A 12,995-nucleotide genomic window follows, 5' to 3' on the forward strand; every position below is an offset into this window, starting at 1 on the left:
GCCGAGGATGTCATCACAGTCTGCATCGGTGATGTCATAGAGCCTTTGCTCACTGAGGATCAAATGACATCATGCAGAATGGGATGTCTTCATCAGTGACAACGTTATCAGCCATGATGTCATGCGGAATGTGATGACATCATCGGTGACATCACAGAGCCTCTCCAGAAAGTTTGCAAATAGACCCCCGTTCCTCCACAGAGTTTAAGTTTTTTGACGATGCCAAGCAAACGCAGACAAGCCGCTCGCCCCGTGCGCAGACGCAGGAGACCTCAGAAGTCCCACGCTGCTCGCAGACGCAAGAGAGTGAGTGGTCCGACGCAGACGCTAAGCAACGACAGGAAACGCAAACATTTTTAAATAAATCTTTTTTTTTTTGGATTTTTTTTTTTTTTGGATTTTTTTAATTTTTTTAAATGTGTCGAAAAGGGGGCAAAATGGCTCCTTTGGTCAAAAAGGTTGCAGCCATAGAGCCTCTCCTGAAAGTTTGCAATAGTCATAAAGACCATTAAAAATGTAGCACAAGCTTATAAAAAGGCACAACCTTTTTAAAAGCTTGTACTACATGTTTCCTGTCGTTGCTTAGCGTCTGCGTCGGACCACTCTCTTGCGTCTGTGAGCAGCGAGGGACTTCTGAGGTCTCCTGCGTCTGCGCACGGGGCGAGCGGCTTGTCTGCGTTTGCTTGGCATCGTCAAAAAACGTAAACTCTGTGGAGTAACGGGGGTCTATTTGCAAGCTTTCTGGAGAGGCTCTGTGATGTCACCGATGATGTCATCGCATTCTGCATGTCAGTTTTGTCTACGTTACGTTACAAGATTGGAGCACTTGTGCTGCATTCATGTGGTGTCCCGTACTTCCTTCCTGAAAAAGAAAGACAAAATAGAAACATTATAAATTATAAAATATGTATGGTCTATTTGCAAACTTTCTGGAGAGGCTCTGTGATGTCACCGATGATGTCATCGCATTCTGCATGACGTTGCCGATGATGTCATCACAGTCTGCATCGGTGATGTCATAGAGCCTTTGCTCACTGAGGATCAAATGACATCATGCAGAATGGGATGTCTTCATCAGTGACAACGTTATCAGCCATGATGTCATGCGGAATGTGATGACATCATCGGTGACATCACAGAGCCTCTCCAGAAAGCTTGCAAATAGACCCCCGTTACTCCACAGAGTTTACGTTTTTTGACGATGCCAAGCAAACGCAGACAAGCCGCTCGCCCCGTGCGCAGACGCAGGAGACCTCAGAAGTCCCACGCTGCTCGCAGACGCAAGAGAGTGGTCCGACGCAGACGCTAAGCAACGACAGGAAACATGTAGTACAAGCTTTTAAAAAGGTTGTGCCTTTTTATAAGCTTGTGCTACATTTTTAATGGTCTTTATGACTATTGCAAACTTTCAGGAGAGGCTCTATGGCTGCAACCTTTTTGACCAAAGGAGCCATTTTGCCCCCTTTTCGACACATTTAAAAAAAAAAGAAAAATTCAAAAAAAAAAAAAATCCAAAAAAAAAAAGATTTATTTAAAAAAGTTTGCGTTTCCTGTCGTTGCTTAGCGTCTGCGTCGGACCACTCACTCTCTTGCGTCTGCGAGCAGCGTGGGACTTCTGAGGTCTCCTGCGTCTGCGCACGGGGCGAGCGGCTTGTCTGCGTTTGCTTGGCATCGTCAAAAAACGTAAACTCTGTGGAGGAACGGGGGTCTATTTGCAAACTTTCTGGAGAGGCTCTGTGATGTCATCGATGATGTCATCACATTCCGCATGACATCATGGCTGATAACTTGTCACTGATGAAGACATCCCATTCTGCATGATGTCATTTGATCCTCAGTGAGCAAAGGCTCTATGACATCACCGATGCAGACTGTGATGACATCCTCGGCAACGTCATGCAGAATGCGATGACATCATCGGTGACATCACAGAGCCTCTCCAGAAAGTTTGCAAATAGACCATACATATTTTATAATTTATAATGTTTCTATGTTGTCTTTCTTTTTCAGGAAGGAAGTACGGGACACCACATGAATGCAGCACAAGTGCTCCAATCTTGTAACGTAACATAGACAAAACTGACATGCAGAATGCGATGACATCATCGGTGACATCACAGAGCCTCTCCAGAAAGTTTGCAAATAGACCCCCGTTACTCCACAGAGTTTACGTTTTTTGACGATGCCAAGCAAACGCAGACAAGCCGCTCGCCCCGTGCGCAGACGCAGGAGACCTCAGAAGTCCCTCGCTGCTCACAGACGCAAGAGAGTGGTCCGACGCAGACGCTAAGCAACGACAGGAAACATGTAGTACAAGCTTTTAAAAAGGTTGTGCCTTTTTATAAGCTTGTGCTACATTTTTAATGGTCTTTATGACTATTGCAAACTTTCAGGAGAGGCTCTATGGCTGCAACCTTTTTGACCAAAGGAGCCATTTTGCCCCCTTTTCCACACATTTTTAAAAAATTAAAAAATCCAAAAAAAAAAAAAATCCAAAAAAAAAAAGATTTATTTAAAAATGTTTGCGTTTCCTGTCGTTGCTTAGCGTCTGCGTCGGACCACTCACTCTCTTGCGTCTGCGAGCAGCGTGGGACTTCTGAGGTCTCCTGCGTCTGCGCACGGGGCGAGCGGCTTGTCTGCGTTTGCTTGGCATCGTCAAAAAACTTAAACTCTGTGGAGGAACGGGGGTCTATTTGCAAACTTTCTGGAGAGGCTCTGTGATGTCACCGATGATGTCATCACATTCCGCATGACATCATGGCTGATAACGTTGTCACTGATGAAGACATCCCATTCTGCATGATGTCATTTGATCCTCAGTGAGCAAAGGCTCTATGACATCACCGATGCAGACTGTGATGACATCCTCGGCAATGACATCATCGGCAACGTCATGCGTTATCAGCCATGATGTCATGCGGAATGTGATGACATCATCGGTGACATCACAGAGCCTCTCCAGAAAGTTTGCAAATAGACCCCCGTTCCTCCACAGAGTTTAAGTTTTTTGACGATGCCAAGCAAACGCAGACAAGCCGCTCGCCCCGTGCGCAGACGCAGGAGACCTCAGAAGTCCCACGCTGCTCGCAGACGCAAGAGAGTGAGTGGTCCGACGCAGACGCTAAGCAACGACAGGAAACGCAAACATTTTTAAATAAATCTTTTTTTTTTTGGATTTTTTTTTTTTTTGGATTTTTTTAATTTTTTAAAATGTGTGGAAAAGGGGGCAAAATGGCTCCTTTGGTCAAAAAGGTTGCAGCCATAGAGCCTCTCCTGAAAGTTTGCAATAGTCATAAAGACCATTAAAAATGTAGCACAAGCTTATAAAAAGGCACAACCTTTTTAAAAGCTTGTACTACATGTTTCCTGTCGTTGCTTAGCGTCTGCGTCGGACCACTCTCTTGCGTCTGTGAGCAGCGAGGGACTTCTGAGGTCTCCTGCGTCTGCGCACGGGGCGAGCGGCTTGTCTGCGTTTGCTTGGCATCGTCAAAAAACGTAAACTCTGTGGAGTAACGGGGGTCTATTTGCAAGCTTTCTGGAGAGGCTCTGTGATGTCACCGATGATGGTCTGCAACCTTTTTGACCAAAGGAGCCATTTTGCCCCCTTTTCCACACATTTTTTTGAAAAATAAAAAGTCTCGGAAGTTTAAAAGCCATTTTAGATGTATTAAAGCACCACAAAGCTACCGTTAAGTAAAACTCACAGGATTTAACGTGCCGTGGTGTGTTTGTGTGTGTTTCTCTCCCTCTCCACCCATGATTCTCTCCCTCTCCACCCATGATTCTCTCCCTCTCTACTCATGATTCTCTCCCTCCAGGTGCTGCCTCTCCCTCAGTTGTTCTCAATCCCCAGTCAGGGCCTGCCTAAGGCCTGAGGAAGGCTGGAGCACTCGCACTTCGTTCTCCTCTGAGCTGCATGTGGGACCAGTGCAGCCTGTGGGACGTGTTTAATAGTTGTTGCTAGTTTTTGGAGATGTGCTCCAGTGTATCTTTTTGCATTGTTTACGTTTATCACATTGACTTTTGGTTACGTAGATCAGTTTCCTCTATCTTTTTTTCTCCTGGTTATTTTATATGTTGTCACTTCCCTTTTACCCTAGACTATTAGGGAACGTAACAAAGGGAACAACAGGAGGAAGGAAAGAGACATGGGGGGGTGCAGGGCTTCAGGAGTGTCTCATGTGATTCTGTGTCCCAGCACCATCTCTGAGGAGAGAGAGAGAGAAAGAGAGAGAGAGAGAGAGAGAGAGAGAGAGAGAGAGAGAGAGAGAGAAAAGTAGGCTGTAAAGGATAAAGGGGTCAGTCCAGGGATTGTCCTCGAAAGGAGAGGAACTACTTCTGTATGTGTGTGAGGGTGATGAGTGTGCATGTTGTGTTTGCCTTCTCTGATGTTTGAGGTCGTTTGCTTCCCCCTGTACACAGAGGACATATTAATATTTCACCGCCATGAGTCGGACCACCTTTTTTGAGGTAAGCATAAATGTATGTAATTAAGGTACGTGCCAGAAATGTTGATTAACTGAAACTTGTCATGTCCACTTTGACAAATAATTTTAAATTGGTTTATTTGACAAGGCCTCAAGAGACTGACTTTAATGTTGCAGTGGTCAAGCAGAACTGGAGAAATCATGAGTAATGTTGCAAAGAAGTTTAAAGAGTCAGTGTTTGTGTCAATGTAAACTGAGGTGGATTTTCCTTTTGTATTCAGTGTCCTGTCTCAAGTTCATCAGCTTTTACTAAGTAGAGAAATGAATGCTAAGAGACGGATTTATAGACACCGTGAAGGGAGAAACTAGATAACCTTTGATGTTGAATGTCGGAAAAAATACCACTTTGAATATAAAGAGTTCATTTGAAAACCACTTTACCCCTCACCTACACAAATCCCTCTCAATCACGCATGCACATGTTCTGTATGACCTGTGCTGTCAGCAAAGCCTTCGGTTCCCATGAGAGGACAGGGGCGTCTGATAATCTGATTTACAAGGACACAGCACAACTGAGTGCACACGGTTCTACAACACACCACCCTAATGACATCCTTAGTCTCTCTGTGAACACGCAGATGCATCAACATGTGCTCCTAGAATGCATTTGGGAAAGGTATACCAGATGGAAAGCAAAACAAAGCCGTCTCCCAGGGTGCCCTTTACTGAAACATCAGCATGGCTTGTGCTCTGCTCACACCCTGCAAAGCATGAACACACTGCAAAGGCTTAGATACAAATGTGCAATACTCTAGGTGAGTGTCATTTCTATTTAAAGAGTGCAAGTCAATTTCTTTTTTGAAGATGTACAAATGAAGGGGAGGTTGCTACTGATACAAATCAAGAAAGAATCAATGACTAGGTTACGGTAAATTAGCATGGCAACAAGATTAAAAGACTTGCGAACATGTGTTATTTTTGCAATGCACATAGCAGATTGCATAACGCTCTCTCTTTACCTCATCTGTGCACTCAGCAGATCTTGAGGTATCCATTAGTGGGTTGTTACACTGTGCAATAAGGGAACCTATTTAGCTAGGACAGCTCTGCTGAGCAGCACAGTAGGGAGTGCTTTCAGAGCAAATTGTGGGATGCCACCCACCACCCTCCTAGCAAATGCTGTACATCACCACTGACATGGTTTAATTAAGAGGAAAAAGATGTGAGCAAGAGAGCAGCAGGACAACACTCATCCTTTTCCCTCTATCAGACTCCACCGGCCTTATTATTCAGATTGAGATGTTGTACTTGATCAGGAAAACTGGACACTTGGCAGCATACTCTAGGTCCCCTGATGAGAAGCAATATTGTAGTATTTTCATAGATATTTCTATGGTTGACTCAATCATACAAAGGTATATCAAATCATGCATGCTGCAAAGTACAAAGCTGATATGTATTGCAGTATATGTGTCAATAACATGAATGTTTTAAAGAGGCTGACATATAGATCCTTTGTATAAGAAGAAAAGTTCTACGTGGCTTATGAGAAAAACGTAACTACATAAATCAGCAGAAGGTGTTTGAAAACAATCTTTTATGGAGATACTTATTGTTATTACCGATTGAGTTGACTTTTAGGGTTACATCTCATTGCAATAAATACATCTAAGAAAAAAATGGAAATCTGTCAACAATTTGTGTGAAACTTACTACCTTGTTGTTGTGCATTTTAAAGGTGGTACATCTTGTGTTTCTCTTAGGTGAGGGTCCTGAATGGCAAGACCAAAGAGCATCTTTGTTTTTTAGATAAGGTATGATAACATATTGGCATGTATTCACTTTTTCCCCCCTCATGTAGATGTAAAGTAACAACTCTTTAATAAAACTACTTAAATATTCCATTTATATTCTATTTTTTTTAATTGAGCATACATTTGACACTTTGCGCACAATTCAGCCTGTGATCATGTCTGTGTCATCTTCTCTTCGGATGAAACTTTAAATAAGCTCATTGGTGTAATAAAATACTTTGTGTTTTTATATTCCATTCAGGTTGAGCCTTATTCAACAATAGGAGACATTAAAAGCCTCTTCCACAAATCATGTAAGTGTTCATATGCCGTTTTTGGTTTTAAACTATCATTTGTTTGTGTTATTTACTGGCGTTTATGTTTTAGCTGAGTCCTGGACAGGGAAATTCCCATTTGTTGTGTAGAGTATAGTGCAATTTCATTAACCCAGTAAGATTTGTAAAGATGCTTGTTATCCAAGAATTTAATTTCAATTGATTTTGTATTATTGCATTATTTGTGTATTTTATTGCACAAAACGGTTAACTACTAGTTGAATTCAATCGAGTAGCTTGCCGAGCTATTGATTGACATATTTACAGTGCATAATGTCCAACCACTTCCCCAAACAGATGTTTTGTTAAAAAGCTATTCCTTCTTTACTCCTCTAACGCCCACATTGGTAACATTGTTTACCCTCACTGTGCATCTGGTCAAAAACGTTACCAAATATTTGCCGAACCTGATGCAAACAAAATCTATCAGCAGTGCTCAATGAGACTCCTTTGTGATCCATTATTGTTGGGCTTGAGGCCAACAAATCTGTGAGTGCCAGTTATGTGCAATCCTGTGTATCTGTGTATGTGAGTGTGTGTGTTTGATCCTCTCAGATCCTCACTGGTATCCAGCAAGACAAGCCCTGAGCCTTGACCCCAGTAAGTAGCCATATTGTGTCATTTTCATTTTTCATTCTTAATATTACAATAGCTCTTTACTGTTTTAATGCTGTTCACAATCTGAACTTCATCAACCACAATAATTCAAAGTATGTTATCTTTAACATGAATTATATATTATGTCGAACGATATGGAAAAAAGTAATCGTATAGTATGTCTGAAATATGATGAAAACATAAAATGTGAAAAGAATACTTGTTATATTATATCCAAAACATTGAGAACATATATACTAGAGACTCTTGAACAAATCACAATATAGAATGTTGATGATTTTAAAGATCCTGAATTAATAATAATGAAAAAAGTCATAGTATAATGTGTCAGTTAATGTGTAAAAGTCGTAGTACTGTGTCGGAAAAAATATATTAAAAAAAGTACAGTTTGTCAAAATATAATGGATTAATTAAAATGTAAAAAAAGTTATAGTCTGTAGAAAATATATTTAAAAAACAACGTAGTATAGTCTGTAGAAAATATATTTAAAAAACAACGTAGTATAGTCTGTAGAAAATATATTTAAAAAACAACGTAGTATAGTCTGTAGAAAATATATTTAAAAAACAACGTAGTATAGTCTGTAGAAAATATATTTAAAAAACAACGTAGTATAGTCTGTAGAAAATATATTTAAAAAACAACGTAGTATATCTGTAGAAAATATGCAAAAAAACGGCATGTCAAACATTTTTGAAAAATAGAAAAAGCATTCTATTTTAATGCAAATTATTTTAATGCAATAATTTAACGACATACTATACCACGCCTGGTTTCTACACACTATACCGTGCCTTATTTAGACATAAAATACCATGTTTATTTTTTGCATTTTTTCGACATACTATGCCATGCATTTTTTCTACATAGTATATTATGTCGTTTTTTGCCATTTTTATTGACATACTATACTACGCCTTATTTCGACCATGCCTTATTTCGATTTTTGTTTTATTATAACATTTACAAATTAACTTTGCTTTGCATATGGAGGTGAATGAAAGCCTCAAAAAGCGCCCCTCATCTTTACCGTCACAGTCATGTTTCCTATCATCAAACCTACATTTTAAAAAGGACCTACCGTGAGTTGTGATATTGTAGAGCAGGGGTCCTCAAACTTTTTCCTGTGAGGGCCACATAACTTTTCCCTTCTCTGATGGGGGCCGGCTCAGTTTGTAACAGAACAAGTGTGATGATCGCATGGGTGTCTAAACGTAAACACTTATTGTTTTCTAGAAAGCCACACATAACCAAATATTAATAACCCTCTCTGGGTTCTTCACAGAAAAAAAGTCAGGAAATAAATAATAACACTATTAATGAAATAAATAACACTATTTATGAAATAAATAATAACTAAATAACCCTCTCTGGGTTCTTCACAGAAAAAAAGTCCATTGAAAATGACTGTAACTTTCTGTTGTGCCGTGCACAATCTTAACAGGTGAAAGTTTAGCTTAGTTGTCAGAGCAGAATCTCTCAAAAATAAACGTGGATTTACGTAAAAAACACTATTTTTTCGGTGTTCGGGTGTTTTGTTTGATTTTAAACAAACAAAGTCTTGGCTTTCAGAATATGAAACTTTTATTTCCAATTTATTTCTCACTCGCAATCTGCTCTTCCGCAGCGCCGCCCCCCCCCCCCCCCCTCACTCCGCTGAAATTATGAATGTAAGAGTAATCATAGATAACACGGCAGGGTCCGTTACAGTTTGTTTTCATCTGATTTCAATTAAACAAAGTCTTGGCTTTCAGAATATTAAACTTGTTTCGGCAAATTCAGATGATAAATACAACTTTGAAGCTTCGGCATAATTACAAGCGGAGAACGGAGTAAGTTAACGTCACAGCAGGCATAACAACAGCCGGTGTTTCTCGTGAGTGTTTTCCCCGGGAAACAAACACAATACACACAAACGCAAAATTACACAAGCACACACACTCACACACGTATACACACACACTCGCGAGCTTCCCCTCCAAACGAAAATATCTTCCCTCGGTAGTATTTTGATAATTTGCTAATAACCAATCAGATCGATGGATTCCAGAGAAGAGACAACTTTGAAGGCCTTTTTCTCAAAATGATGACTCGGTGACAGTCATTATATAATGTGACATATTTCGCTTCATATTTTAAGTACAAAAACAATCCTGATATCATTAGAAAGCTAGGAATATCCTCTTTCCAACAGTGTATACAACTCAAAAGGTGTCTTCGGGTCAATGCGACTGATTTCGATAGAGCAGGTCACAACATTTGGACAGGGGCTAGTCTAGGATTCGCGTGGCCAGACTGAAAAAAAAATTGTTTTACATTTAAAAAAAAAAAAAAAAAAGATCATAATGCGTCTCTGGTATTGTTCAGGGGGCCGGGCCAAATGTGGAGGCGGGGCGTACCCGGCCCGCGGGCCTTACTTTGGGGACCACTGTTGTAGAGCTTTAATTAAATGAGGGCTATCTTGTTACTAAAAATAACAGGGTGGAGACGTTGGTTTGAAAGCAATCTGGGCCAGTTCCCCTAATGGTATTCTAAAAATGTCATCCAATTAGAGCAACATATTATCTGTGGCCATGCCCCCTGTGAGCTTCCAGGTAGAGGGAATGTGTGCTGGAAATCTGAACCGACACTCTGAAACCTCAGTTTAAGCCACACAACTTCTTAGATGTACTTCGTAATAATTTATTTCAATGTGATTGTTATTGGTAATTCTGTCAATATGGTCATTCCAGATAAAGATGTTTTCAGATAAAGTTGAATTTGTGTGCATAAAATATAAAAAATGTTTTGTTCTTCTTCCTTTTGTTCTTATAGAGGACAAATCACTCAGAGATGAAGACATTTTACAGAATCTACCAGTCGGGACTACTGCTACCATGTACTTCAGAGATCTTGGTCCACAGATAGGTTGGACTATGGTAAGAAGAGCACACTCATATATTACTGAAAGTTGAAATATGTCAGTGTCTGACCTTTCAAGTTCAAATCGATAATTAAGGCCGACAAAGATATAATTCATTTCATTCAACTTCATGTATACAGCACATTTCACACAGGATAACATGCAACAACAATTTATTCAAATGAAAATGACAGCATAACAATAAAACGTGCAGGATATCCAAGTTCCAAATCATATAACTCACACTTACTCAGGCAAGTTCAATTTATTTTTGCATATTACCTTTGTTAATACTTGTTTTGTTTCCAGGTGTTTCTGGCAGAGTGCATCGGGCCCCTTCTCACCTACCTCCTCTTCTATTTTCGTGTGCCGTACATTTACTCTCACAGATATGCCTTAACCTCTAGTCCTCATCAGGTTGTCAGGTAGGTTGTGGGTTTGCCTTGGGCAGCCGTTATCTCCCTTAAGGAGGGGCTGCCCTAGCATTTTGTTGTTGTTACCAGTTTATGACCGGGCAACTCTCTGTCAGAAATAGTTATTGTTATGGGACACCTGGAACACATCCTTCTTGGGGTGTAGATGACCCCGAGCCATAAGCGACAACAAATGTGATTCAGTGTCCCTCAGCTGTGTAGTCTATCTATTGAAGAATGTTGATTATTACACTCTGAACTAGTTAAAACGTCGAACCACAGAACGGTTCTTCAGAATTGATTTGGCATCTCAACCGTGTGGTCAGATCGTGGCCCGTGACATGTCTTGTCAGTTCTCCGGCCGAAGCTCCAAATAAACCCTCAGTGTTTGCCATCAAAGCCATCGTGTCTCTCTGAGTCCTGTTTCCAATTGCTTCAGAAGTTTCCCCCACAATTCCTAGTCATGGTGTTTCATCCAATGATGTATGTTTGGCACTTAGGGCAATTATAATCTCAAATGATACTGGTACTTCTGACATCCTCCCACCTCTCTCTCCCCCAGACTAGCCTGTGCCTGTCACACCTGCCACTATATGAAGAAATTGATAGAGACTATCTTTGTGCATCGTTTCTCACATGGGACCATGCCTCTCAGGACGATAGTCAGGGTGAGGACATGACCACACATGAAAAGATGAGCCTCTGACCGCATAATGACAACCTCTGATACAGAATGTCATTATTATCGGTCTTTTTTTAGGTGTGTTTAGTAGTTAAACATTTGAATTGTAAGTACATTTTAATTTACATCGACCAGTTCAAAATTGTTTCCTCTCTTAGAACTGTTCCTATTACTGGGGTTGCTCTGCTTGGTTGGCCTACTATATCAACCATCCACTTTATACACCTCCATGTAAGTCAGCCTACACACACACACACACACACACACACACACACACACACACACACACACACACACACACACACACACACACACACACACACACACACACACACACACACACACACACACACACACACACACACACACACACACACACACACACACACACACACACACACACACACACACACACACACACACTTTGCAAGCAGCACCAATCAACACCAGCTTATATTTCTTCACAGCATATGGAGAACTACAAGTCAACTATGCATTATTCATATTTATGGTAAGTACAGTACACTGAAATTCCACATAAACTCAATAACATTTACAATGTGTTTGTCAGTAAGGGTGCAAAATGCTTTTCTCTGTTAGATGTGTGAACTGGGAAACTTCTCCATTCACTTGACTCTAAATAATGTCAGAGCAGAGGGTGAGTTGTTGCATTATTCTGTTGACGGTGTCTAATCCATCGATTTAGAATGTGTTTGTGATAAATATATTAAAACCATTAATTGTCCCTGTTTGAATAGTTGCTTACTTCATGCTGAAAATATGTTTGGTTGATTCACCATTAAAACATGCTGGTGTCTAGAGTATTTTTTAAATGCTTACATTTTAAATGGTAACAAAATATGTTTTTGTCACAAACTATTTCTCAGGATCCAGGTGCAGAAGATTTCCAGCACCAACAAAGAACCCCTTCACATGGCTATTTTTCTTTGTTTCCTGTCCAAATTACACATATGAGGTAATCAAGAGCCTTTCAAGTCGTTCATCATTGCAGATAGTATTGCCCAGGCTTGTGTGTTTACCTCTCTGCCTGTATTTTTGACACATACTCTAGGTTGGATCTTGGATGAGCTTTTCCATCATGACCCAGTGTCTGCCAGGTATGTTCAGTAGTATTGCAGCAGTACATTATGTTTTATTGGCCGAAATCCACTTGTGTATTCTCTACTTGTATGTTTTGTTTTCCAGTGGCATTGTACACATTACTGGGGTTCCTTCAGATGGCCATCTGGGCCAAAGGGAAGCACAGAGCCTACAGCAGGGAGTTCAAGGACTATCCCAGCGTCCGGATGGCCATTATCCCCCTGGTTCTCTGATTTTGATCAAAACGAACTATTGTAGCATACAGTAATGTATTTTCACAGTCCTCAAGGGTTTTGCACTAAAACGATGTTTGCTGCTGCTAAGGAAAATACTATGCAATATATTTTATATATCTATGTACTGAAAGGGGTAGGAATGTAAGCAATAATATTATAGCAATATACTGGAACATTGAAAAAATATAATATGTTCATTTTTTGTTAGTTTTTCCCAGTGAGTATTTATCATTACAAGCTGACTTATTAACCCACAGGTTGAGACACTTATTTTCAATGATACATGCTTGAAGCACTAAAAGCAGTTCAAACCGGAGAGATGTGATGTAAGGAATACATATTTATTGTTTACACGTCATATGAATGAAATGATTGCCATGATAATACAACAGGAGAATGTAATGGTGTTTGGCGATTAGGCCCCGGTTTGCAGGATAATCATTCAGGAGGGAAAGAACCGCTCCGATGAAATCCCCGGGGTCTAGAC

At 40.4% G+C, this 12,995-nt stretch overlaps 1 protein-coding gene across 1 annotated transcript; it reads left to right on the forward strand.

Moving 5' to 3' along the window:
• The first annotated feature begins 3,959 nt into the window (after positions 1-3,959).
• Positions 3,960-12,918, forward strand: LOC117543650 (very-long-chain enoyl-CoA reductase). The gene is made up of 13 exons (XM_034212062.1): positions 3,960-4,470; positions 6,191-6,241; positions 6,483-6,534; positions 7,111-7,155; positions 9,989-10,092; positions 10,386-10,501; positions 11,052-11,157; positions 11,330-11,402; positions 11,639-11,682; positions 11,772-11,829; positions 12,059-12,147; positions 12,244-12,289; positions 12,378-12,918. Exons 1-13 carry the CDS (start codon positions 4,447-4,449, stop codon positions 12,503-12,505), a joined length of 936 nt encoding a protein of 311 aa, XP_034067953.1. The 5' UTR covers positions 3,960-4,446; the 3' UTR covers positions 12,506-12,918.
• The last annotated feature ends 77 nt before the right edge of the window (positions 12,919-12,995 follow it).

Source organism: Gymnodraco acuticeps, unplaced genomic scaffold (assembly GCF_902827175.1).
Source record: "Gymnodraco acuticeps unplaced genomic scaffold, fGymAcu1.1, whole genome shotgun sequence".
NCBI lineage: Eukaryota > Metazoa > Chordata > Actinopteri > Perciformes > Bathydraconidae > Gymnodraco > Gymnodraco acuticeps.

Bases quoted from the DNA above. Each gene is read 5' to 3' on its own strand.
- LOC117543650 (XM_034212062.1), top strand. From the start codon at position 4,447: ATGAGTCGGACCACCTTTTTTGAG. The intron at 7,156-9,988 runs GTAAGTAGCCAT...TTGTTCTTATAG, and splicing joins AGCCCTGAGCCTTGACCCCA to AGGACAAATCACTCAGAGAT. The intron at 12,290-12,377 runs GTATGTTCAGTA...TTTGTTTTCCAG, and splicing joins CATGACCCAGTGTCTGCCAG to TGGCATTGTACACATTACTG.